This window comes from Calypte anna, chromosome 2, assembly GCF_003957555.1.
Source record: "Calypte anna isolate BGI_N300 chromosome 2, bCalAnn1_v1.p, whole genome shotgun sequence".
NCBI lineage: Eukaryota > Metazoa > Chordata > Aves > Apodiformes > Trochilidae > Calypte > Calypte anna.
In genome coordinates this window covers 136,806,379-136,834,213 of record NC_044245.1, presented here as the reverse complement: position 1 = coordinate 136,834,213, position 27,835 = coordinate 136,806,379, and the positions used below count along the sequence as shown (strand labels likewise).

General features: G+C 39.2%; 1 protein-coding gene across 1 annotated transcript; it reads left to right on the top strand.

The window, feature by feature from the left end:
• RAD21 (RAD21 cohesin complex component) lies at window positions 1-26,198 on the top strand. Its single transcript, XM_030444930.1, has 14 exons — window positions 1-138; window positions 8,098-8,271; window positions 10,018-10,147; window positions 11,943-12,042; window positions 12,506-12,612; window positions 13,694-13,897; window positions 14,484-14,609; window positions 15,557-15,679; window positions 16,917-17,140; window positions 17,466-17,625; window positions 17,983-18,134; window positions 19,579-19,728; window positions 20,796-20,879; window positions 24,384-26,198. The coding sequence occupies exons 2-14, from the start codon at window positions 8,128-8,130 to the stop codon at window positions 24,573-24,575; spliced, it is 1,896 nt and encodes a 631-aa protein (XP_030300790.1). The 5' UTR covers window positions 1-138; window positions 8,098-8,127; the 3' UTR covers window positions 24,576-26,198.
• The last annotated feature ends 1,637 nt before the right edge of the window (window positions 26,199-27,835 follow it).

Here is a 27,835-nt window from a genome sequence, read left to right as displayed (position 1 = left end):
GGAAGGGCTGCGGACGCCATCTTGTTTGTTTGAGTGAGCGGCTCGGCTCTGCAAGGAGGAGCGGAGCACTTAACCGAGCCCGGCCTCGCCAGCCGCCGCACCAGCCTGCCCCCGCCTCTGCCTCTGCCCCGGACCAGGGTAAGGAGCGGCTCCGGCCGCCCTGGCTGACTGCCGCCGTCCGAAGGGGCACGGCCGGGGCCGGCCGCAGCCTGGCTCTCGGGGCACTGCCGGCCTACTCGGGTTCGGCTCCTCGCTCCCCGCTGCTGGGCACGGACAAGTCGGCTCTTTCACCGGGGCCTCCCGGAGGGGCGGGCGAGTGGCGGCGGGATGGAAAGGCCGGTCTGGGACTCCCCGGGGAGGCCGGGGCCTCTCCGGGGCCCTGCGGCGAGGCTGAAGGCTCCAGCCCGGGTGGTTTCGATGGCCTGCGGCGAAGTGGGGCCGGCGGGGGCCTGGCGGGGAAGGGGCAGGGCCCCGGGCGGGGGAGGCAGCGGGGGGGGGATTGCCCCCTGGTGCTGTGGGTCTGTACGCCATGAGCCATCACACGCACGGAAGCGCGGCGGCCTCCCCGGTTGTAAGGGGGATCCGGTTCACGGGGAGCCCAGGGAGCCTTGTGTAGGGTCTGGTGACCGGAATGATGTAACGGATCCCGCGTTTAGATTGGCAAAAGGGCCGCCGGGGCAGCAGCAGTCGGGGGTGCAGAGAGGAGCAAAGTTTCATCTGCTTCTCTCGTATTTTCTCGTGTAATGTAACTTGTTTCTTGGCTAAAGCACAGCTTTAAGTGTTCTCGCAGTCATCACTAGTAGCACATGAACTTACCTTCTGGGCCCTGTGACTGCTGGTCTGCAAATAAAAGGCCTCTTGAAAAAGTACTTATCTGCTAAAGAACTAAGATCTTACTCTAGCAACTCCTGAAGACTGATATAAATCCTACAGTGTTTCCCAAGATTTCTCTCTGATCCTGGGTGGAAAGCTTCTGTTTAAACATAAAACAAGATCCTGTGTTTTTATCAATAAAAGGAAGCTTGGGATCATTGTGACTTACTGGCATAGCACTATCTCAGTGACAATGGCTTTTCTTTAAATTCACTCACATGGAAGAAAATATTGTAAGTTTGAGGAAGTTATCATTTAGGCCCACCTTGTGTGAAGGTGTGCAATAAATACATTCATTAATCTCTTCCTCAGTAAAATTCATTACACCAAAAACAGGCAAACATCAGAGCATTATTAGGGGCTGGCTTGCATTTTATTTTGTGAAGGATCATTTGTAAATATGTGATATTCTGTGAAACTCGAAAACACAAAGCCTGCTGATTTGAAGTTTTAACTAGAGAGGAAGTGTGGTGGAGGGAATGAGCAAAAATGTAATGATACCTACAATAAGCTTAATTACCACACAATTAAATTAGTCTTTCCATCATGGTTGCTGATATAATGGGATTTCCCACAGAAATTAAAATAGTTGCCTGAATATATGTTTTTAACTTCTTTGAGGCAAAATGTTAGTTAATTTTTTACATCTAGGCTCTTTGGGTTAACAGTGCAGAAGTATCATTGCTGTAAAAGGCAGTAATATAAGGCATTTTATTCTCTATTTTGACTTATATGCATTTAAGGAATGTATGAATACTAGGTTTACACGAGGGTGTTAGTTTGATTTGGAGCTGGAATTGTGCAGACTGCCTGGAATAATCGAGATAAAACGTAAAAATTTAAAGATTCCTTTCCACTGCATGAGTAGACATTCTGAATCTAGGGGTGAGAGCAGGATACCTGCTGAGGTTTGGACATGGAGGTGGAGGGGGGACATACACAGGGTTCATAGTGGTTGGTAATCTCTAGATCTGTGCAACAATACAGAGTGCTCTGCCTTTTGAATTAGTAACTTAAATGGGGAGTGCATTCTAGCTGTTTAATTAGGTAGTGTGTAGTATATCATAGCTGGAGAAGAGTGGAAGCAGTTCTGTAAAGGAGTGGTGTGTTTTGAGCAATTAAGAGACTTGGGAATGCAGCCTCAGCGACAGGATTTTAAAAAACTGTTGATGGGGAAGCCATTTAACAAATGGAAGTAAATGGAAAATGCCATATTCTTTTATCAAAGGTGTGTCACGTTGGTTTAGTTCAATTTCATCTTTTCAATAATTAATATTCTGGACATAAGAAACCAAGGTGATTCGTCACTGAACTTCAGTAATGATCCAGGTGCCACCAAAAAAAAAATTATAAAATTCAGGAAAATGGGGATTAACTAAATAGTTATAAAATTGGTTGAAGGAAGAAGATGAAATCAGGTAGTGTGCAAAAGAAGCACTGATCTGTAAGGAATTAGTGGTGGGGTTTGTGAAGTGTGGTCCCATGATGATTTTTTATTTTTAATTTTTTTAGTGACACCAGGTGTTCAGTGTGCTAAGGAAACCTGCTAGTGAGATATTAGTAAGTGCCCACATCAGGGGAGTTTTAGACTTGTAAGAAGGACTGTATGGCAAAGAATTATGAGTTAAAATTAAGCAACTCAGAGTACAATTGCAGAGTCAGTATAATCCCAGGCTTCTGAAGGCCAGCACAGTCAACTCAGACTGCTGCACATGCATAGGCTGAGCTCGCTCTTCCCCAGGTTAGCCAGGGCTGGCTTGGTTGAGCAAAAGAGAAACAAGGACAGCATAGAAAGAAAGTGTGTGTGTGGGGACCCAGCAGGGAGATTGAAGGACGTATGGACAAAGGACAAATTATTAAAATAGCTGGCTGATTTTTAAAGTGTAGTATGGAAGCTGTCTGCCTGTCAATGGGTGAGTGTGGTTCTGGAGTAACCCTGCAACAGGAACAAAAATAGGAAATTGTAAAAAGAAATTGAAAGCTGCACTTAACCTATGAACTGGTGTGTGCATACATAACCTGACCTAGCAGAGTAACAAGACAAGTGGATTTAATGGGCTAGAGTGAACTACAGTCAAAATATGATTAATATTGTCTGGTGTCTGTAATATTGACAGTTGTTCATTAAGTTTCTTAGTGTCTTGAAGGATGGTACTCGAGGTATGTGAGAGTGCTTTTTAGAGTTTAGATCGTTAGCCATTATAATATAAAGAAAGATTTTAAGGCTTAGTATTTGTGAATGGGTGATTAAGATGAAGTTCATAGGCAGCATCTACCCAATTGTATTGTTGCTTCTTTGAGGAGGATCAATTGCCAGATACTCAGAATGGAACAGGCAGATTCTGGATCAGACCTTGGGTGCTATCTGTGTTGTATTAGTTTCACTTTCCGTGTTCAGTTACTTTGTGTATACTATTACAGCAGGTTTTTTACACTTCTATAGAAAGAAAAACACATAAGGTTGTGAAATAGTTGAGGGCCAATTTATGTAGAGGAACCTGAGGAAAATTATGGCACAGTGAAGCAAATTCAATTAAAATCAAATTAAAGCCTTTTGGCAAGATCAAGATTTGGTCCCACCTGGTCTTGTGTGAATACCTATTATTTTTGCCTTCAAGCAGTGCAAGAAAGACAGAAAAAAAGAGTAAATTCTTAGAACAAGGTTTAAGGTCCTGGTTCATATCCAATAAATTTCAAAAGTTAACAGGTATATTTTACCTTAGAAGGTTTTTTTTTAGCCATCACCTGCACTTTTGAGAATTCTAACGAGTTGCTTTTGCAGCCAACGATGTGTTTTACATGTCTGCATGAGCACTCTGCAATTCCAAGAAGCTTAGTTCCTTTAACATTCATTCCAGTTTTGAATTATGCCAGAAAATCTGTTTCTTCTTTCATGCCACTGTGTCAGCATAGTACTCTGTGAATTAAAGATCATGCAAAAAGCCTGAAAAAAAAGGATTATCTGAAAATAAAAAAATCTGGAGAAAGTGAGAGCAACCATTGGAGTTTGCTTTAAACAGTTTAGCTGATGCTCTCACCAGCAGTAGCTGAACTGCTGCAGTTTAGACCCATAAAGGTGGGGTTTGTAGAGTTGCTGTAGCCCAGGAATGACTGGACTGAGCAGAGCATCTGCTGGAATTTGGAAGTGTCAAGGACTCTATCGCACCATAGGAAATCAGTGCTTTGGGGAACAGAAGTCTTGTTCGACATACTCAGCAGCAGCTTGACAGTAGGGACAGTGTCTACCCTCAGCAAGTTTGCTGATGATGAAAACTGAGAAGAATGGCTGATACACCAGCCATTCAGCAAGATCTGAACTGACTAGAGAGTTGGGCAGGCTGGAACCTAATGAAGTTCAGCAAAGGAAGTGTAGGGTCCTCCATATAGGCAGGAATAACTCCATGCACCAGTACATGATAGGGATTGGCCTGCTTGAAAGCATCTCTGTGGAGAAGAACCTGGAAGTCCTGCTGAACAGCAAGTTAATCTTGAGACAGCAGTGTGGCCTTGTGGGCAAGAAGGCCAACGGCATCCTGGGCTGCATTCAGAAGGCTGTGGCCAGCAGGTCAAGGGAGGTTCTCCTCCCCCTCTACTTCTGACCTTGTGGGGCCACATATGGAATATTGCATCCAGTTTTTTTAGGCTCCCCAGTACAAAACACAAGCAGCTGCTGGAAAGAGTCCAGTGGAAGGCTGTGAAGATAAGGGACTGAAGCATCTCTTATGAGGAAAGGCTCAGAGGGATGGGTCTGTTTCACCTGGAGAAGACTAGACAGGATCTCATCAATGCTCATAAATATCTAAATGTTGAGTGTCAAGAGGTGATGCCCAGCAACAGGACATGGGGCAGTGGGCATAAACTGGGACAAAAGATTCCAGCTAAACATGAGAAAAAACTCATTTGCTTTGAGAGTGACAGAGCACTGGATCAGGCTGCCCACAGATGTTGTGGACTCTTCTCAGGGGAAAACCTGCCTGGATGTGATCCTGTGCAACATGCTTTAGGTGAAGCTGCTTTAGCAGGGGAGTTGGACTAGATGATCTCCAGGCATCTCTTCCAATTCCTATTATTCTGTATTTTTATGATTATTTGTTAATAAGCAGTTAAGATTAAATTAAAATACAGTTTAAAACTCTGTAAGCTATTCATCACTCTTTCTCTTGATGTATTTCACTGCATTTGCGAGGCTTCTTTCACTGCTTTCACTGTATATATGCTTTCACTGTATATATATATGTATATATGTGTGTATATATACTTTCACTGTGTAGCTTGCTATTTTTGGTTCTTCTTCACTCCAAAAGTTCCAAGTACCCTGCACATGTAGTAAAGTCTTCTTATAAAACAAGCAAGTTTTAAATTAGGTCCGTAACAGCAGTACTGAGTACTGTTCAAGCCTAGGAAACACCACAAACACAAGTCACCACTTAGTGTTTCTGTGGCTTCCCTTGGTGTGCTGGTTTTCAGTATCTATTCTTTGATTTAATTGCTAAGGAAGAACCTCTTTTGAAACCCAATCATGTATGTTAAGACCCCTTATAGGAAGTACTTTTAACTTGGATTATCAGTTCTTTAAAAGAAAAATTAACAATATCTGTTTAAAAAAAAAAAAAAAAAAAAAGAGTTGTGAAAACACTACCAATGGTGTGATCCTTACACCTCCAGAGTTTGGGAACTTTTCTTTCTCTTTCATAACCTTAGATAGTTGTCTTACACTTGCTAACTGGCCTATAAAATGATAAGTTGTTTGTGTTGACCCGATATAGTATGCTTCACATTTAGCAGTATATTTTCATGGTTACAGTAACTGTATGTTTGAAGTTTTACAAAGCCCCTGCTACACAGAATCATGGAATGGTTTGTGTTCCAACTAACAGTAGAGATCATCCAGTTCCAAACCTCCTGCATGCGGACACCTCCCTCTAGACCACATTGCTCAGCGCCCCATCCAGCCTGGCCTTGTACATTCCCAATGATGGCACATCCACAGCTCCTCAGGGCAGCCTCAATTTAAAACCATTACCCCTCATCCTATTACTACATGCCTTTGTAAAAGGTCCCTCCCCAGCTTTCCTGTAGGCCTTCTTCAGGCACTGGAAGGCTGCTATGAGGTCTCCTTGGAGCCCAGCTCAGCCTGTTGTCATAGCAGAGGTGCTCCAGCCCTTGGATCATCTTTATGGCTCTCCTTTGGGAATCACTTAAACAGATCCATGCCCTCATTATGTGGGGGGCTCCAGAGCAGGATACATTACTCTTGGTGGATCTCTTGACATCTCTTAGTTATTGTAAAACATTAGGGAGTAATGGTGTTCAATTTCATGAATCTAAGTATGTTATTTTGCAGCTGTTGTTGGAAGATTGTAGTGCGATAATGCAAGTGTTTTCATTAACTCTATGTTTGTGTCTTCTCCTGTTCCTGGAGATTATGGGGGATTTACAGGCCTGCTGTTAGCAGAGCAGTGCATGGTTGAGGCAGCAACTCAAGTTATCAAAATGCTGTGCTGCAAAGTTATGTCTCTGTATGTACAAAAATACTATGAGGCCATTGAAAATAGCTCAAAAGGTTGAGTTGTCTGCTGGCCTTTGAAACAGTGTGATGTCTTTCAGAAAACTCGGGTGGTGTAGAATACTTCTTTTTAGATAACTTCTGTTGATCAAGGAGACTTCCAAAGTTGTGCTTTCTGGAGCAGCTTGCTCATGTCCATCTTTGTGCAGTGCTGTCCTTAGTCCAACCCCCTCCCTCCCCAAGTCTTAACAAAAGTGGCATTTAACTTTCTGGTCATCTGCAGCTTTGTTATGATTCAAAGCTGTCAACTCCTAAGAGTAGTTTTAATCCTCTCTACTATCCTAACTCAAGCTGGAGCTGAACATTGCCTTTGTTTCTTTTTAATCCTTTCAGCTGTGTCCATTATTGGTTATGAACAGAGTTAGTGGCCAGTTTTCCATAAAGATAGGTTTGAAAATAAGTTCTCTGTTTAATGCAGATGAAGTTCAAAGCTTTCATTTCATCTTGCATGTTGACCAATATTTATGAGTGGAGTATGGTACCATTACAATTTTCCCTATCATTTGCATTCCTTCAACTCCCATTTATTATTTTTCATTAAAAAAAATCACTTAAAAACCCCCACTGCTAAGAAATTATAGGCTTTTACTTTCATGGGTCTACAGCTTTTAATTTTTGTTTCCCTTTGTTTTCTACCTGGCTAGTAAAATGCTCCTCACACTGGCTCAATCCAGATTAAAAGTGCCCTGCTTTTAGTTTTATGTTGCTGTGCTTCCTTGGGCAGTTTTTCTGTAGGCATGGGGGAAGTAAAGTTTGAAATGCATCTCTCCTGTTCACTATAATATATTTTTCTCTATATACAAATACTGCTGGAGTAAAAGCTCTCTATGGACAATTTTCCACCTTTTTAAAGCAAATTTTTTCTTTTTTCAGCTTGATAGTTGAACTGAATCATATGCTTACCTCATGCATGAAATTGGCATGTTGAGATAATGAGACATCAAACTGTTCAGATTCTCCATGGTTTGATACATTGGTATCTTATCTAGTAACTACCTTGGTATAACTAATAAGTAGATAAAATGTAGTTATTGCATAAAAGGAAGTATTTTTCTGTTGAAGGAGGAAGGAGATGAAACCTTTATGAAGTTTGGAATAATACAGTCAATATTCATTTTTATCAACATGTGAAAAAATTGAAGTGTTACTAAGAGGATTATGAAATCGAGTCTCCTTAGAAATGAAGACATACTTTCTGTTTAATAAAATATCGTGAAGTCCAAAAAGTTTAGGACTGTGTATTGTATTATGCTGAATGTTTTACTGAAACAGTGTAGGATTAACAGTAGAAAGGAATGGAAGAGGTAAACAACTACTGTGGACTGAGACATGCGTGTTTGCATTATGAGTTTGGTATCCTTAATGTAAACTTCAATATATTTAAGTTTTGTAGGGGTTTTTTTTGCAGGAAGATAAACATTTTTAAATTATGCAAATGGTCAGTGGTTGCTGTTCGTCCTGTGTTATATTTCCTCTGCAATAAATACACATGCTATTACATGGCTACCACTTTTAAGTGTTGGCTTCTTAAATAGTTTATATACACAGTCTGACCTTAATGATGGAAAAAGCAAGTACGTTCTGCTTACTGCAGATAAAGAGGTGTTCCTAATTTAAAATTTTCTAGAAAAAAATAATCACTAATTTTCTTTTTACAGGTTTGCACTTTGTTTTAGTCATCTGGCATCATGTTCTATGCTCACTTCGTCCTGAGCAAGCGTGGGCCGCTGGCCAAAATCTGGCTGGCAGCCCACTGGGATAAGAAGCTAACCAAAGCCCATGTTTTTGAATGTAACCTGGAGAGCAGTGTGGAGAGCATCATTTCACCAAAGGTATCTATTTTACACTGATGAAATGTTACCTTGTAGTGAAAATAAATTGTGACTTGAGGTGGTAGCTACTGTTTGGGTCACTGAAACAAATGTTGCCATTTAAAAGGGTGGAAAGGGCTGTTCAGGTGTGAAAGTAATTCTGAAGAGTATTTTTATCATCAATCATCTAATGCTAAAGTATCATGCAATTTAGTTACTAAATTAGTTTGCCATAGTATAAATGGGAAGCATAGGCTTTCTGAGAAGGAATTTGAAGGCCATAGGATGCTATTCTTTCAGTGCTGTTGTTACTGGAAGCTGTAGAAGTAATACTGAAGATATTCGTGTTCATACTTGTGACACAAGTTTCTGCTTAGCTACAGAAAAAAGTTCAGAAGTATGGTGGTAGCTTGTAATGTTGCTTGTTATGGGGGGATATTTTTCCATACTGCAAAAATGCTAAACTGTAGTGTAAAAGCCTTGTTTTTGAAGCTTTTAGTCTGTTGTTTACTGTGAAGCAAATAGGTAACAACAAAACTGAAAGATGGTAACACTTCTGGATGGGTATCCTGAAGCCAGAGGAAATTTTGAGGAACCTGGGTTTTTAAATGTATTTTCCCTCTACTACAGATTGAAAGGAAATTTTTCCATTTAAGTACCAGTGTACTGATACGGTTGTGACCTTTGTCACTTAACAGATATCTGAATGTCTTGCAAGAAGAGCAACTACTTGAAAAAGAAAGCAAGCTCATTTTTTGTCTTTTACTTCCTACAGATGTAATAATGTCTCCATAATGCTGCTCTGGATTTTTTCAGAACTGCAAAGTATATGCAAAAATGTGTAGTTCAGACACAGAGGTACTTACCATTCCAGAGCAGTGATTTGCTTCAGTGACAGCTCTGGAAGGATTTAGAAAGATGATGATCATGTTAGTTGACTCACTACTGAGCTGCAGCAATTTTTTTTAGGAAAAGGAGAAACTTATATTTGAGCATATTTAACTTTCATATATTCATATAACTACTTGCAACACTTGCATCAGCTGGGTTATTAGGAAGACATTATATACACACAAAAAATTGGATTCTTTAGAATTTGAGGTTAAACTCTGTGACCTCCTCTGTCTGGAAGGCAATCACTCCATGTACTTTTCAATGCAAATCTCATATTTTTTAAGACCAAAGAGGCTTTTCATGTAATTCTTTTATATTTTCTGTTCTGACAGCAGGTGCTTGATAACATTGTAAGGCAGTGAGATTAAAGAGAAACAGAACTTATTTTTTTAATGTAGCAGTACTTGTTTATGAACACCCCATATTTTTTATTGTTTCTCTCTTGATTTTCTCCATAATTGCAGGACAGAAGACAGAGTTAACAAGTTACAGTTTTTAACCTAATTCTGCTTAAACATATCGTAATTTATGGCTGTCTGTATGTTTCTGGTTTTCCCTTTTTTTCCAACAGAATTAAAGTAGTAAAGATGTCAGGAAAAGATGTTGTAAAATGGGTTTTGTCGTTTTTTGGTGTTTTTTTTTTCATTCGACTGTGCAGTGTTTGGAAATTTGAGAACAGTTAAGGTCATCCATAAACATGGTCTTGAATTTGAGACTGCACTCTTTCTTCCTTAAGTTTTCTGCTGATTTTTATACTTGTTTGGTATATTTGAATTTATTGGAAACACTTAGGATAAAATGCCTGACATTTCATAAAAGGAAAATAAAATTAAGTCTACATCCTAAGTCACTGGTTGTGCAATATGTTTTTAGGTTAAGATGGCACTTCGAACCTCGGGACATCTCTTATTAGGTGTGGTTAGAATCTACCACAGGAAAGCAAAATATCTTCTTGCAGACTGTAATGAGGCCTTCATTAAAATTAAGATGGCTTTTCGTCCAGGTATGTTTTTATCTAAGCACTCTCTGAAAAGTGACATTATTATGTTTAATGAATTTATTAAGAAGGTATACAGTTCTACCTGTCCCTGTCTGTAGAAGAATTACCTAAAGTCATATAACATTACAGGGGAAGTTATTTTCTTCAGTGCAGCTTCATACTGACTGACTGAGTTGTGTGCTGAAAACAAACCACGTTTTAATTGAATTCTGAATGAAAACTTTTCCTGTTGGTGCTGATTCAGTAGAATCTCAGTTATGATCTTTGCTGTCTATGTATGATAAGTGGAGGTATGCTACATGGTTTCTGCCTTCTGTCACAAGTGTGAGAAAGGCCAGTTGCATGTGCTGAGTAGAAGCACAGGAGGCAGCTTGTTTCCATCAAGGGGATTAAGTCGCCTTGCCATGAGTTGCAGAAAAAAACCCATAAAAGTGAGCTTGTTTTTAACAGCACTTTTGCATTTTAGTTTCTGGAAATAACATGAACTGAAATGTGTGCAACAAAAATATTTTCCCTTTTGTATGTGCAACACATAAATTCCCTATCTACTATTGCTTATTCTAAGATTTCCATGGAAATGGGGAGCCATATTAATACCTGAATTGACTTTCCATCCAGCAGTGAATTACTTGGCTAAAACATAGTTGTACTTTTCTTTAATTCTGGCCTGAGAAACTTTTTTCCAGCTGGAGTGTAGCTGTGTAGCAGTGATGCTGCTGGATACTCACAGCTGCTGAATAATATGCTACCTCTAACTTGTGTAATAGATATGAAAGCTGAACTTAAAAGAGACTTTCTTTTAAAAGAAAAGGTTAATTTTGAAAGCCAGCACAACAATGAATTTGACAAAAGTTAAGGTATATAATGCCTTCATCTTCATTTCCTTTGTTCTCAGTTTATCAGTTTTGTGGCTTAGGCATTGTCTTGATCCTGCCTGTTCTGAAATAATTTACATGAGTTATTTTAAGCAGCCAACAGGTAAAAATATTGGATAGTCCTAAAAGGATGGACTAGGTTTCTTCATTCCTAAGCAAGTACCAAGATGACTACAATACAAACTCATGCTTATTGCTGGTCTGTCTGGACAGTGGTTCTTTGATTATCCATTGCAGAGGGGAGCAGTGTGCAGAGTTTGTGAAGTATCTGTACCTCAGAACTGCCTGTGGTGTTTGGGTCAGAAGGCAGAACATAGAGCTCAAATCTGCAAGGAACTTGAACCTGCATTTCCCCTGCACGGCCAAGTGTCCTGACCTCTAAGCCTTTGAATAAAAGAGGCACCAACTACTGGCACTGTTTTTGTGAGATGCCTAATCTGATAGTCCTGCCCTGAGAATGCCCACTGAATAGCAGATTAAGCATCTTGGGAGGATAAGAAAAGGTATGTATGTGGTTTAGATATCTGGCTCTTTTAAATGCAGAAGCCTAAGACTTTGTGTAGCCCAGGTACAGTCAGTACTGTGCTGGGGCTTTCAGAGCTAATGGAACCTAAATGACCAGTAGCAAAATAGTCATTACTGTGCCACCACTGCTTTACCCAAACCAGGCTGCCGTGTTGCCACTGCTTTACCTAAAGCAAAATATAGGACTAACTAGCTCAGCTGGAGCCAAAATGATTTTGTAGCAGGTACCTGCCTAGTATTGTGATGACATGCAATGTCTGTGTTACCTGCACAGCTCTGTGTTGTGCTGTACAAATGTTGTCAAGTGATTTGAGGCTTCCAGGATTATACAAAACAATACAAGGACTTGAGAGTACTTATTTAAGGAATGGGAACTCATGTCTGAGTGTTCTCTGCAGGGGTCGTCGATTTGCCTGAGGAAAACAGAGAGGCTGCTTACAATGCTATCACTTTACCTGAGGAATTTCATGATTTTGACCAACCACTTCCTGATCTGGAGTAAGCTTGGTTTGTTGTTTGTCTTTTTTTTTTTTTTCCCGTGCAAGTGTTCTGGTTTTAGTTGAAGAGGATCCTGTTTTAAACAGCAAACTCATTGCTGAATTGAAAATGTCTGTGCATAGCTTGTATTATTTAGTATTTTAACATGCAAAATAAGTATGCAGTCATCCTTGTATTGATTTTAATTTCATAGTACCATGTAATTTTAAACAAAGTTAAAGCTGTCCTTACAGACGTTTTAGATGAATTCAGCTACATATCAGCATTTTCTTTTTTCTCCTATGCAAGACATACTGTTTTGTATTATGTATTTACCATCAGGTTTTTCATTAACTGACTTCAGTATATAGTGTACTTTTCAGGAACTGTTCTCACATTTATCTAAGCAGGCTTTATCTGTTGGTATTCTATTTTTTTTTCTTTTTTTGAGATTTTTAATAATTGCTTTCTGGTTTTTTTTAAGTGATATTGATGTGGCCCAGCAGTTCAGTTTGAACCAAAGTAGAGTGGAAGAAATTACAATGAGAGAAGAAGTAGGCAACATCAGTATCCTCCAGGATAATGACTTTGGTAAAAATCTTGTGTATTATTATCTGTTACTAAGCAAGTGTTGGTAACTGAAGTTAAGGGTTTGCAATTACTACAAATTCCCACTAAGTACAAAACAAATTAGCTCAAACCTTCTATGTTTCTGTACATTTAATTTTTAGTTTATATGTTCCAATTTTTCCAGAAAGCCTGTTCTCTAATATTTTAGCTGCCTATGTAAAAATAATCAGTCAGGTTAATTAGTGAAATACTATGTCAGTTGCAGTTTTCAAAATGCAGTGTAAACATGCAGTTAGTCATTGCTTTAGTCATAGCCATGTTTTCCCTCAAAAACTGATAGGAAATTCAGAAATCACAGGATTATTCTAGTAGGAAAAGTCCTTTAAAATCACTGACTCAGGCCATTAACAGCCATTAACCTTACTATGCTAGTGCTAAACAGTGTTACTAAAGCACCTTATCTGCATGTCTTTTAAACACCTCCAGGGATGGGGATTCAGCCACCTCCCTGGGCAGCCTATTCCAGTGCTTATACACTCTTTCAGTGCAGAAGTTTCTGCTAAAGGTGAAGCAGCCAGTGGTGACTAGTTTACTTCATTATCTTTTCAAGGACAGCACTCCAAGATGTAAATCAAAGCCTATAGACAGTTGTATTTGAATATCTAGCTTCCAGAGTACAATAATATAAATCATAATTTACTAAAACTTTTTCAGAATATAATCTAGTTATTAATGGTGGTGTTGATTTGGGTACTGGTTTGCTCTCTGTACATGAAACCCAACCTCAAGGCTTAAGCTACAGCTTTCTTGAATTCCTTGGAATACTTTGGTTCTAGTGCAGCTAAAATTTAGGTGTATCTTGTTAAAATAAATTAAAATAAATATAATAAAATGCTTTGAAGAGCAGGTGATTGTTTTTATAATTGTTTGAACAGTGGTTTTGCTATGGTATTGCAGGGCATAATTTCTTTTATCTTCTCATTAACTCAGTAATTAAGATAACTTGAAGTTTGGTCTACATTAGGCCTTCACTGTTTGATTAGCTGGGTCTCTTGTAACTTGGTTCTTTAACACTTACAGCAGCAAAATTGTATTCTTGCAGGTGATTTTGGGATGGATGATCGTGAGATGATGAGAGAAGGCAGTGCATTTGAGGATGACATGTTAGTGAGCACCAGTGCTTCCAATCTCCTCCTGGAACCTGAACAGAGCACCAGTCACCTCAATGAGAAATCTAATCACCTGGAATATGAAGACCAATACAAAGATGATAATTTTGGAGAAGGAAATGATGGTGGGATACTGGGTATGTTTAAAAAAATTGGTTTTCCTCTGCTTTACCTTTTGCATCAATAATTAGTCACTGGGGAACACAAGGGAGGTTATTCCTTGTTGCCAAGGTCTCTAAGTTATCCCTTCAGCAGTGGAATTCTGGTTTGCGAGTGCTACAGCAATATAGATGATGCATTGTGTGCTAAGTGTTGGCATATTTCAAATGAAGTTAAACTCAATCACCCAGAGTTCTTTCATTCTATGTGTAATGTTCTTTTGAGAAAAATCAATATGCAACTTTTCTTTTTCTTTGACTCCTTCCAAGGTTTTAATTAGTATGTTGAGAACTGTATTGAATGCTTCTCGTGAAGTACTAAAAAACCTAGGGAGATGCAAATATGTGGCAAGGGCATTGTAATAAAAGTTTTCTGCAAACTTAAAAATTTGAGCTGAAGTGTGCCTTGAAAAAGCTCTCTTAATTGGTTTTGTGTCAGCATTGGAAATACAGGTTTCTATGACCTTTACACTATCTGTCATAAATTTGTCTGTATTTCTTTAAAATTGTACTTTTTTCATTAATTTGTAGATACAAACCTGATTGCTTCATATGTTTGTTTCAGATGACAAACTTCTCAGTAATAACGATGGTGGTATTTTTGATGACCCACCTGCACTCTCAGATAGTGGAGTAATGATGCCAGAGCAACCTCCTCATGATGATATGGATGATGATGATAATGTATCAAGTGAGTATATGACATTACCATGATTTAGTAACCCAGGAAAATTCGGATTGGACCCCCTTGCTTTCTAGCCTCTTTCTCAGAGAGGAGCCTAGCTATGGCCTGATCCAGTCCTTTCTAAGTGTCACAACCCAGACTGGGCAGCCCAGGGAGATTTAGACTGGACCCCCTTGCTTTCTGGACTCCTTGTCAAACCTCCTCTCAGGCCTGGGTCTCCCAAGGAGAGTAAATACAGTATTGCAGTCTGAGGAAAGGCTCAGCCATCCAATACCTCTTGGTCAGATGTGGGTGGAAACATCACTAAGGGTCTTTTTCTCACAAATAGCACATTTATTTGTATAACTGCAAATAGTTATTTTTGAGCAACCTTGGGACAAAACCACTTGCTATTATGTAAAAAAAAAAAAAAAAGGGGAGTGGGGGGAGCAAAGAAAATGAGAGAGAGAGGAAAGGAAATCATTAGTCCTGGATCCAGCTTTTCCAGCCAACAGCGGAGGATCATTCTCCCAGCAATGAAGCTCCCAGGGCATTATTACAGCCCTCATTCTATGGCCTTTTTTTTTGTTTTGAAAGTAAGAGTGAGAGTCCTCTGAAGTGGACCTCTACTCCTCCAGCTTCCTCCATCGTTGTGTTAACTCAATATGTAGGCCTTAGGTTACTCCATCCTCTCAGGTAGTCGTTCTGGGTGCAAACTGGGACTTTTTTGAGGGCTCACTGTGGTGTTTTGACATCATTTCAGGGCTCCCTGTGGGCCAGTCCCTTACAGTATGATGTAGGGTGATATCTGAAATTACTTGTTTTGACCTAATTTGAATGGAATTGTAGTTTCTTAAAAGTGTGTTCAAGAGTATGAAATGCAGTAAACCACTTCAAGGCATGGAGGGGAAGGTGGGGGGGCAGCACAGTTTCTTTGTTTTGAAATGGTGAAAGTTACTTATTCTAATTGACAGTGGGTGGACCAGACAGCCCAGACTCTGTAGATCCTGTTGAACCATTACAGACTATGACTGATCAGACAACACTTGTTCCCAATGAAGAGGAAGCTTTTGCTCTGGAGCCGATTGACATAACTGGTGAGTAAGCTATTTGGGAATATTTTACTTGGGTCATCATTAGCTTGATCAAGTGGAAATGAATGTCTAGCACTGCTGCTGATTCTGCTTCTCAGTTGGAAGAGAAACAAGTGCTGAATTCCTTTTAGTTTAATGGTAGCTTTCCATTATTTTACAGGTGAGTAGCTTACATTGATGGCTGGTGGTCTTAGAGTATACCAGTTTGTAGTTTCTGCAGTCAGTACATACAGCAGCATGACATTGTAGCTTTTGATAAACGGGTTAGTCAAAATGCAATGAGTTGGAGTAGATGTCATCATGTCTTTAATTCTAATACAGTATCTGTAGTGCAACACAGTTCTCAATACTTCTGCTTGATGGCCAGGAGTGGCTGTTTACACTGAGGATAAGTGCTCCTCTACTGATGCAGAGCTTTCATGACTTGCTGAATTCAGGAGATGTGTCTTTGTATTTAAAGTTCTACTAAATAATGAAATTCTGTGTCTTTTTCTCTATTGCAAGACACTCTCTTATTGTAACTGGTACTGTATTTGGCTCATCATAAACAGATCCCTGCTTTATAAAAAAAATTAGGATCTGGAAAAAAATTCAGTTTGTCCTGTGTTTTCAGACTGAACTCCAGACCCTGATTTACTGCTTGGCCAATTAAAAAGCCCTAGCACTGCCCTCTGGTGTCAAGCTAGCAACAGGTCCTAGCTGAGCAGCTGGGACCAGCAAAGACGATGTTTGCCAGAGCTTCAGGGTCTGCTGCAGAGTGCCAGGCTGTAAGCAGTTTACAGTAAAGTCATTCTAGAGCAGGATGAGAGGTACAGGTAAGAGAACCACCTACACTAATACTACCAAAGCTCAGATAGGGCTTAGGGGAAAAGCTTGGTATGGTACTTTGACTTTTTGTTCAGAGGGACCTTACATCTTCAGGGGTTGCTCCTGAAGAACTCCAGCCTGACAAGCCCAGCCATGAGGGAGGGAGGCATGTGCAGCTGAAGACATTGATGAAGCTTAGGTAGATTCAGTAGAAGTATGAGTATGAACAGAAGAATTTGTGGGTTATGGGACAGCATTCACAGTGTTTGATCTTTTGTAATGCTTATAGCTTTTCACTTCACCCAAAGCTAGCATTATATTCTTGAGGCAGCTTTATACGTGGGCAAATAAGACCTATAGAGAACCTGCAAGACACAGTGCACTGTGGTAGCTGTTTGAGCTAACCATCATTATTTGCTAACAATCTCAACAGTCAAGGAAACCAAAGCAAAGAGGAAGAGAAAGCTGATTGTGGACAGTGTGAAAGAACTGGATAGCAAGACTATTCGAGCCCAATTGAGTGACTACTCTGATATTGTTACTACTTTGGACTTGGCACCTCCTACTAAGAAACTGATGATGTGGAAAGAAACTGGTGGAGTTGAAAAGCTTTTCTCTCTGCCTGCACAGCCATTGTGGAATAACAGGCTACTGAAGGTAATGCTGATACATTTAGAAATGGACTGTATAAGGAACTACATGCATTGTGCCTCGTGCTTAGTAAGCATCAGCATATAAGTAGCAATATAGGGACAGCAGTATTTATAATTTAAAGAAACCCAACTCTTAAAAGTAACTAATAAATGTTTTAAGCATTGGTGTTATCTGAGTGAAAGAAAGGATTTTTTTTTTTTTAATGTTACTACTTTGGGAGGGAAACTTACAAGATGGTAAACGGAAGATGGTCCATAATTACTTGACCTGAAATGAAATAAAGGACACTGAGAACTACAACAGTGAATAATGTAATCTCTCCCTGTAGCTCTTTACTCGTTGTCTTACACCACTGGTGCCAGAAGACTTAAGAAAGAGGAGGAAAGGTGGGGAAGCTGACAGCCTTGACGAGTTCCTTAAAGACTTTGAAAACCCGGAGGTTCCCAGGGAGGAGCAGCAACAGCAGCAGCAGCAACGAGATGTCATTGGTTTGTGTCTTGTCAGAGATGCTTTGCTTTCCCTCAGCTTATTTTTCTCTTTTGTTTGTGTTTAGTCAGCAAAGATTATGAATGAAGCAAAGAGCTTTGTGAGGGTTGTTTAGTTTGATATGCAATCTGTGGCTTAAATAGCCTCTTTTTCCTAGGCATAAAAGACAGAGAGATTCAGTTTGATCCAGTGGATTAAATGGGTATTGGATGGGGTTGCATGCACAGTAATTCTAGGTCATTTCAAAAGCTATGCAGGCTGTTAAAAATGCTCAATTCTAGATTAATAGCAGATTAGTTTTAGAATGTAATTTGAAAACAATCCGAAGTGTTTAAAGCTGGGTTTGTTGTGGAATATAGATGAACCTATTCTGGAAGAACCAAGTCGTATACAGGAATCGATGATGGAAGGCAGCAGAACCAACCTGGATGAATCTGTTATGCCACCCCCACCACCCCAGACAGGTGTTAAACGCAAACTGCAGCAAGTAGAACCAGAGCCAGTGTTACCTGTAAGTAAGATTTGATTATTTTTTTTTCTTGTTAATGAGTAGCAGGAAGTAACACAAACTTCTGTGAGATATGTTGGAGTAGTATCCGAATCTGTGTCCCTTTGTCATTCTGATGGTTTTGGATTTGGATTTGGATTTGGTTTTGGATTTCAAGTGGAAAGCTTACTGAAGCAGTTAACATGCAGACAGGATAAAGAAATGGCACTGTTTCCTCCAGAAAAAGTTCTCAAAGGAGTGAAGCTATCAAATTATTCTGCTTCACAAGTGTATACAAGCAGCTTTCAGTGATGAACAAGGGATTGTGCTTGTTACACAAACTCCCTTTTTTAAAATAGTCCTAATTTCCCAGGGCTAAGGGTTCCAAAAATCCTTTGATCTCCAGGAGAAGTTTCTTTGTTGAGTTATAAGTTGACTTGGAAACTACCTCATACCTACCTCCTGTAGAAGCTGTGATGCAACATAAAAGGAAGCCATCTTTGTGAAGGGGACAAGAAATAGGTAAAATGGTTCTTTTTCTGAATTTTCACTTGGTGAGAAGAGTCCTGGTTTGTGCTGTCTCTCACATTTGTGTGGTTTTTTGACACATGGTTCACATGTTTCTTGGTGAACAGGTTATTCACAGAAGAACGAGGCTGTTAGATGTTACATTATCTCATTAAAAACTGTGGCACCTTCTGTTGGCTGTGTCATTGGGTGAAATTGGCATCTGCTGTACTTTGTGCTGAAGTCAGTGCTGTTGGTGTGTGGAGGGAGTTCTTTGATCACACCAACCAGGTCAAGCCTCTAGCAACATACCTGCAGTGATATGTCCAATATGACTCTAAAGCAGAAGTTACTTTTGCCTATTTTGGGTACATGTAGGAACAGTTTCAGGTGTCAAGGTAACTTTACTGGCAAGCACTTAGCTGTGTGTAGATTAAAGGGAAGAATACTGTCTCAAGTTTGTTAAAACTTAGTACATTAATCCTGTTAAACTGCTTTTCTGGATTTCCTTCTTGATGTAAATATCTTCTGAGTGATACTTGAGCACCAAAGTCAATCATAAATCTTTGAAGACTTTACAAAGTATACCTCCATTTTAACTCCTTGATGTTTGTACTGCAAAGAATATTGTGGTATTTTGAATGTCTCATTGAAGTGTGCACATTGTAGCATCATTCCACATATGGGGAAGAGATGAGATCAGTTTTTTTGGATGGTGGACTAAGTGAAGTTACTTGAAATCCTTATAGTGGTATCATAATTTTTGGTTGAGTAGACTCAAAAGAATTAAAAATAAGTTTATGGACAACAAAACAGGCTTTTCAAAAATAAAAGTTTCTTAAAAATGGCTAAGATTTAAGGACTTGGATTATGTGAAACTGGTTTGTAGCATCAACATTATATTGTAAAAACACTAATGAGGTGATGCCATCTCTTTTAATTGTATTTTGTACTCTTAAAGCATCCACCATCGCAACAGCTGGAAATACCACCTGTAGAAATGCCTCCAGAGGAGACCCCAAACATCTGCCAGCTAATACCAGAACTAGAACTACTACCAGAAAAGGAGAAGGAGAAGGAAAAAGAGAAAGAGGAGGAGGAGGAAGAGGAGGTAAGAACTGAGTTCTTGAAAACAAACTGTGTAAAGGGTTTATGTTCCCCAGCATTGTTTGATTTTGGATTCATTAAGTGGAGCAAGAAGTCTGAAGTCCTTACTTTGGAAATTATAGCCTTTGGAAATGCAGATTTTAAAACCATTCCATAACCACTTTATAAGCTGCATGTACATTCTGCTTTGAATTAGAGGATTCTCCTGTTCTCACACATGGTTGGATTAAACCACTCTTTTTATGATGTGTTATACAAGAATATGAACTTGGTTTTATGATTCCATTTTAAATAGTTCAGGTAAATTGAGAAAAGTAGATTTTGTAAGAAAACTATCCATGACTTAAAATGTGGTAACCGAAGTTGTTTCTTAGCCACAATATTTAATTATCTGTGTATATCAAAAATACTACTTTAAAGTAGTACAGTGAAGAGAAAGAAATACCTGCTGACTTAATTTTGAGAATTAAAATAATTGGCCCAAAAGTTTTTCTGCGCAGTTTGAGTCATGACTGGAAACAGAGCAGATACTGCTTGCTTCTGTTGCTGTCATTGTTATTGTTATTGTCATTGTTATTTTTCTAAATTGCTAATTCAAAATAAAGCTCTTATTTTAAAAGCTATCTATAACACATTTTCCATAAGCAAGTACTGTTCTGTGTAGGTGGGTGCTTCACAGGACATGGGGAGCTGAGTGACACATTTTTACATGTCTCTATTAATGATTGCAAATTAAAAGCATTGTTAGGGACTAGCAATCCTAGATTTGACTGAGGTGTCTCTTCTCATTCAGCTGTCACGACTGAACTTTGTTTCACTAATTGTCACACAACATTTTAAGGTATAATCCCAGTAGCAACCTTAATACTGTACATGAGTTTACATGTGTGTCTCCCTCTGTCCTACTTCCTGCCTCTATTAGACATGTTGTGTGACTCAAGTTATGTAAATATTCTGGATTGTTGAAAAGAAAAAGCTACAGTGATATCTAGAAATGCTGCTTTAATTTCATAGCTCAGTGGATAAAAAGATTGCTGTTTTGTAAATGTGTGGGGGTTTTGTTGCTTGTAGGAAGAAGATGGCACAGGGGGTGATCAGGATCAAGAAGAAAGGAGGTGGAACAAGAGGACTCAACAAATGCTTCATGGACTTCAGGTACTCATGATAATTTGCTATCTCTTAAAATTGTTTTGACTTTGCCCATCAACACCTGAGCTTAAAGGAAAAGAAAGCTTTCTTTGCAATAGATACTGCAAACCTAAGATGTCAACTTTGTGTTAGAGAGAGGGAGGAAGGGAAATCAGTTCTATCTTTGAGGAAAATAAAATGTTTGTAATTAATTAGATCATAGTAGTTACTTTTTACCAAAGAACATTTGAAGTAAAATTATGTTTCAGCCTCTATGTCTACATTGGTGTGAAAGCAGGAAATTAAAATGTTAAAATTACTGGGTGAGGTGGGTTGACCCTGCCTGAGTGCCAGATGCCCACCAGGAATGCTCTGTCACTCCCCTTCCTCAATTGGACAGAGAACAGAAAAAAAGACTCAACTTGGGGTGTATTTATTTCATTTATTATGAGTCAAATAAGAGTAGTATAATGAGAAAATAAAAACTAAATCTTAAAACACCTTCCCCCCAATACTTCCTTCTTTCTGGACTTAACTTTGCTCCTGAATTCTCTACTTCTTCTTGCTCAAATGGTGCAGGGGGGTCCTGGTGAGACCATCACAGGTTGTCTCTGTTGTTCTTTCCTCCTCAAGAGGAAAGGACTCCTCACACTCTTCCTCTGCTCCAGCATGAGGTCCCTCTCACAGAAGGCAGTTCTTCATGAACATCTCTACTGTGGGTCCTGCCAGCAAACCTGTGCCAGCATGGGCTCTTCTGTCAGTCTGCAGATCCTGCCAGGGAGTCTGCTCCAGGGCTTCCAGTGGGGTCACAGCCTCCTTTGGGAATCCATCCACCTGCTCCAGTGTGGAGTTCTCCGAGGGCTGCAGGGGAACAGCCTACCCCACCATGGTTTTCACCATGGGTTGCAGGATAACATCTGCTCTGGCACCTGCAGCACCTCCTCCACCTTCATGACCCAGCTTGGTACCTGCAGAGTTGTTTCTCTCAGATATTCTCACTTCTCTCTCTGGCTGCAATTGCTGTTGTGCAGCAACTTCTTCCCTCACTGAAATACCTTATTCCAGAGGTGTTACTGCTATTGCTGATGGGCTCAGCCTTGGACAGTGGTGGCTCTGTCTTGGGGTGGCTGGCAGACATGGGGGAAACTTGTAGCAGCTTCTTGCAGAAAACCACCCCTGCTATGAGACCCTTGTCAAGCAAACCAAATACATTGGATTTGATTGTGGTTTTAATGAAACCTTATCACCTCTGGTTTTGTGCTCTGTTGGTCTTAGGGAAACCCAGTGGAGGTGTAGGGATAAAATAATTACTCCTTACTTACTCCTGTTTAGGCTAACGTGAAAACTTTCATGCTGTGATAAGCTGAATCTACAATTGTGGGAATCACACCTTAGCTGAGGTGCAGCATTACCTTTCAATATGTGGTATTCAGTCTGCACAGTCAGGTAATCTTTGTAGGATGCTAGAACTGAAGAGCTTTTTTCTGATAATTGAACACCTCTAATACACCCTCGAACTTCAGTGGAAACTGGTGTCGATTTACATATAAATCTCTGTATTACTTCACATATTCTTGGACTATCTTTGCCTTGCAGTCTAGTTTGCAGTTCCTACACCTCGGTCTCCTTACATTTTGTCAGCTCCCAAGGTTCTACTGTCACTGAAGTATTTTGATTCCTATCTCTAAGCTGGTTTTGTTCTCCAGTGTCATCCCACTCCTTTGTGAAATCTATAATCTCCATCTCTGACAATAAAATCTCATCTTTATTGTGCCTCTGATTGCCCAGTACAGTGGATTTTTCTGAGAGGTGGGAATTCTGAGTTTTCAGTAAACTGAGAGTTAGCAGTATTTTGTATTCATAAAGTTTCTTAATCAAGCAAAAACTTTGCATTTCTGGAAAATGTTACTAGAGTTAAAGATTTAAGTGTAATCTGCTTGCATCTAAACAAAAATCAAACATTAATTTTAAGCTCTTAAGTACCCTTTACCACACTTAAATACATTTAGTTCAGATTATATTGTATACTCATTGAATTAAGTTAGTTCTTCTGCACACCTGCAAGAGTTCTGCTAGATTAAGATTGTTTTAAACTGTTGTGATTTAACTCTGGTAATCTGCTAAACCCCAGCCGGCTTCTTGCTCACCATGCCCTGATGAGATGAGCAAGAGAATCTGGAGGTTAAAAGCAAGAAAACATGGGCTGAGATAAAGGTAGTTTAATAGATAAAGCAAAGCTGTGTGCATGAGGAAAGCAAAATAAGGAATGTATTCACTACTTCCCATCAGCAGGCAGGAGTTCAGCCATTTCCTGGAGTGCAGGGCTTCATTACATCTTGGCTTCTTGGAAAGACAAATGCCACAATCCAAAATGCTCACAGCCTCTTCTTTCCTTCATAAGGGTGGGACATCCCCATGCTCAGCTAGGATCAGCTGTCCTGGCTGTGCCCCTTCCAGCTTCTTGAGCACCCCCTTGAGTAATCCTAATTACTGATAACCCAAAACATTTGCTCCCACCAAAAAAGTAGCACCCTATGAGCTGCTGTTGAAAAAAATTAACTCTGTCCCAGACCAAAACAGATAAATTGCTGCTTAAAAATAATTTTTAAAGTATACAGATACTTAGTTGGTAACGTGGAATGCTTTTCCCTCAGGATGTTTCACCACAATTTCTGAAAAGGGCTTCAGGATTATCTTTGGATCATGCCTATCTTTTTTCAATTCACTCTTCCATGTCCCCAGAAAAGCATGACACTGAATGGCTGAATATTAAGTCTGTAGTGAGATTTGAAGTTAAGATATGTTTAATATAAAGTAATTCAGGTTGGCCAGCCTGGTATCTTTTCATCTAGTAAATATTCCAGAGCAGACGGTTCTGTTTAAAATGGAAGACGTCAGTTGTTGTTCTAGCCAGCAAACAGATGGATTTTCCAGATTGTTTTTTTAAATATATATATATATATATGTGTGTGTGTGTGTGTGTGTATGTATATATATATATTTAATATTCTGGCCAAGGCTTTTTAAAAACTGTAAGCAACTGAGTACTTAATTTCAGACAAACAGGAATTTGAGAAATAAACAGGCTTTCATTTTGAAAAAATTGTACATCTTTTGAGGAACCTGAGCTTTTGAAATGTTGTTTTAAACAATAGATGATTATTTTTCTAGTTATTTTTTTGAGAAATAAGATTTTTTTTTTGTTACTATTTAATATTGTCAAATGCTTGTTATCAAAAGAGGTTGGCTTGCTATTGGTGCTGAGAGAAGATCCTTGTGCTATGCTACAGTGTTTCTGAAGTATGTGACTCCACGTTGCGTGGGTTCAAGATTGAATTTTCACACATCTCTGGGAAGTGTACTTGGATTCATTTAGATAAGATCTATATAGAAATTTTTATGTGCATGTTGTAATGTCTCTGTCCAGTGCTGAGTCCTTCCCAGTCCCTCACAGTGTCCTTGGGGCCTGCCAAGAGACATTCCAGTTTGTATGAAGCTCTAATTTGTGATACCAATGTTTGTGTTTTTCAGCGAGCTCTTGCTAAGACTGGAGCAGAATCTATCAGTTTGCTTGAGCTGTGCAGAAACACGAATAGAAAACAAGCAGCTGCAAAATTCTACAGTTTCCTGGTACTGAAAAAGCAACAAGCTATAGAGCTGACACAGGAGGAGCCTTACAGTGACATCATTGCAACACCTGGTCCCAGATTTCACATTATTTGAATGGTTAGACACAGCAGAGCTAGTGTTCGTTTCACTAGTGCGTACATGTATTGCCCCATCTGTAGGGCCCACAAGACCATTGCAGAAAATCTAGATTTTATTGTCTGTATAAAGTCCTTGGTTTTCTTTTGGGGTTATTTTGGGTTTTGTATTTTAAACTTACCACTTAAATTTTTAGTGAAACTGCTGGGGTGGGTGGCTTGAGTTCCAACTGCAGAAACCAGACTGCTCAAGGACCCAGATGACGATTGTTGTAATAACTAAGAGCAGATGTGTGCAATATTGGTGCATGTAATGTTGAGTATCAATTAAAATGTCTTATGATGATTTGACTAGTTGATTCAGTAGTGATATTTTTAACCTATACAAGTAAACCTGAATGGCCAACCTATTGTCTGATACAAACTTTGCCAAACTTGTCTAAAACGTTCGGTCTGCTTCTCATAGTAGTGGGTTTTATTCTCCTTCCCTAGAATTTTGTGCATACCGTGGGTCTTCTACAGCTGCCAGTATGAAAGGTAGTGCCTGATATGTCAGCTTGCTTTGTCACTGCATTTTTGCAGTCAGATTTTTGTAGCCCTTGATAATAAAGGGAAACAGGTGTCTGGAAAGTGCTTCCTCTACATGAGGCTATTACATACATGAAAGGATGGAATATATGTTAAGCATTTTAGACAAAACATTCCTTTTCACTTATCACCTCATTCTGGTCCACTACTGATAATGGCTAATTACTGTTAATGAGCATCAGATAAAAACTCTGGTCATTTCATTTGAACCTCTTAAGATATCAATATGCTTTAGGTTTGTTATAGCTGTATATAAACTCCAGACTTTTTAAGACTTCTGGATTGTAAATTATCTGGTTTTTATTAAGCAAGCATATGAAGATAAGAATAAGAGAAGCTGAACAGATTGCCTTTCTAAAGATGCTAAATTCAGATACCACCTGCAGTGAAAGGGCAACAGACTTGAATATACAGTACAAATGGGCACAGTTCCACTTAATTATGTAGTGTTATTAATGGCTCTTTGAATATATTTATGGTTTTAGTATTGATTTTTTCCAATAATGCACACTCCTGTATTCAAAGCATTTTATCAGTTTTGCAAAGTCCCGTTTGGTTCTACTCCTAAAGAATGAAGCTTTACTGATAGACCAGATAGCACCAGAAATTATGTGAATATGTTGATTATGGAAATGTGTCTTAACTTTTTTTAGGGCAAGATTATGCACACTGAAGGTTCTGGTTTTAATGTTGGCACTTTTGAGAAATAATTTTGGGACTCCGAGATTTCAGTGTATACTCAATTGTAAAATTATGTGAATGTTTGAAAAAAATCTTGGGACTACATGATGACCATGTTTTAATAATTCTTGGGAAAGTTAATTGTATAAAGTTACTGCAGCTTTATTTTCAACATGATGTGCCTGTAAAACCATGATTTTCCCCTTTGTAAAAAGAGACATTGTAGATAACTTGAATGTTTAATTATAGAAAGGTCATTAGTTTCTTGTTACACATTTTTAGTCTGTTTTTGTTGCCTTTCAAGGTTAAAATTCTTGAAAATAGTTGATGCTGTTATGTATAACTTTTCTAATAAAAGTTGTGTTATAAGGTGTTATGTATTAGCTCTGTATCTTGTTTGAACACCTTTCATTTATGTAGTAGGGACCTAACAGGTTGCTGGCTTTGCTATTAGGAAGTGTAACAGTTGAGCTCAGAGATTTGAAGCTTGAATATGTAAATAGATTTCTTGCCACTGGGAAGGAAGAGTTATTTGACTGGCCATACTGTGGTTTTGTTTAAGCATTCTGTGCTAGGAATGTCAGTGTGTAAAATCAGGGGAGGCTGTCTATAAAATGTGATTCTTCTCTATGCCAGTCCTTTCTGAATGCCAGAACATACTCAGCTTGAGTTCTTTTAAGTCTACTGTTCCCTTGCTTGTAGCATTGCATGTGGGATGTCAGTGCTTCTGTACTTAGGTGCTCCTGGTAGATCCAGACAATTGGATGCAAGCCTATAGAATCAGTGCATCTCTCATGAAGCTGTTGGTCACTTGCTGAGCTTATACAGAGCCCAGGGTCAGGAATTCTGTTCTACATGGGCTGTCTCTGGAAGGTGAAAAACCATCCTGGATCCAATAAACTGATTTAATCTGGGTTCCACACCAGAAGTGACTGTGTTGCTTTTGAGCTACCTGTGGAAGGAGCTGAGCTGATTTTGTTTGTGAGATGTCTTGTAGATGCAGGCTGGCCTATGTTGAGCTCACCTTAACATGTACAACAAATGTGTTCTGGAAAATCAGGACTTTATTTTTGTTCCTTGGGTTAAAGCTCTATAAGGGATGAAGTACTGGAACTCAAGTACTCAAAACTGGCATGACAGGTAGCTTTTCTGTCTTTTTTTTTAATGAAAATATCCTTGTTTATTTAAATAATTGGTTTTTCTCCTTTTTACATCACTGTGATCAGCAGTCCTGACAAGTTTAGTATCATTGGGAGTATACAGTTATGCGAAATAAATATAATCTGAGGCAATGCATGCAAGATCTGCTTTGTAACATACAGGATTTGAACTTCTAGTTTTGAACATGGCCTGCAAATAGTACTGACTGACATTTCTTGGAAAGCAGGCTTTGCAGTAATCCACAGATCAGCTGTTGAATGAAGTCTAAGGAACAGGCAACGCATTTGCTGTTTCTCCTGTATCTGCAGGAAGTGTTTCCTGACTCTGTAACTGTGCAGACAGGAGGAGATGCAGAAAGGCTCTTGGTACTGCATTTATTCTGTTTACCTTTCCATATTTTTTGTATTTCCAGTGTTCTTTACAAAGAACAACAAAAAAGTACAGCACCTGCATTTTGTTACAGTTCCTCTTCACATACGTACATGGCTAATGGCTTTAAAGGAATTGACCATAAGCATTCAGTTAGGTTTTACTAGATGAGCCATTTTCCTAGCATTTCAGTGAGTTACACCATCTACTTTCCAGAAACCAATCTTGTGAGGGATTTATATAATGTTACTGTAAAATTTATTTATTGCTGCTTTTTCACCTTTCAGGCTGGAATGTCTTTAGTATGTTTGGCTATAGCATTAGGCTGCACCAATGAAGGGAACTAACTGCTGTGAATGCCTCTCCTGCTGCCTGTTCCCCACTGGCAGCAGGTTTGTTCTGTCTGCAAATATGAAGTATTTATATCAGTGGCTCCTACTCATGCCCTCCTTTCCAAATTACTCCTTTTTGGTGGCTGAA

Excerpts from the sequence above, each read along its gene's own strand:
- RAD21 (XM_030444930.1), top strand. The coding sequence starts at position 8,128 with ATGTTCTATGCTCACTTCGTCCTGAGCAAGCGTGGGCCGCTGGCCAAA. Across the intron at positions 14,610-15,556 it reads TGATGATGATAATGTATCAA|TGGGTGGACCAGACAGCCCA; the intron begins GTGAGTATATGA and ends TCTAATTGACAG. Across the intron at positions 17,626-17,982 it reads GCAGCAACGAGATGTCATTG|ATGAACCTATTCTGGAAGAA; the intron begins GTTTGTGTCTTG and ends TGTGGAATATAG.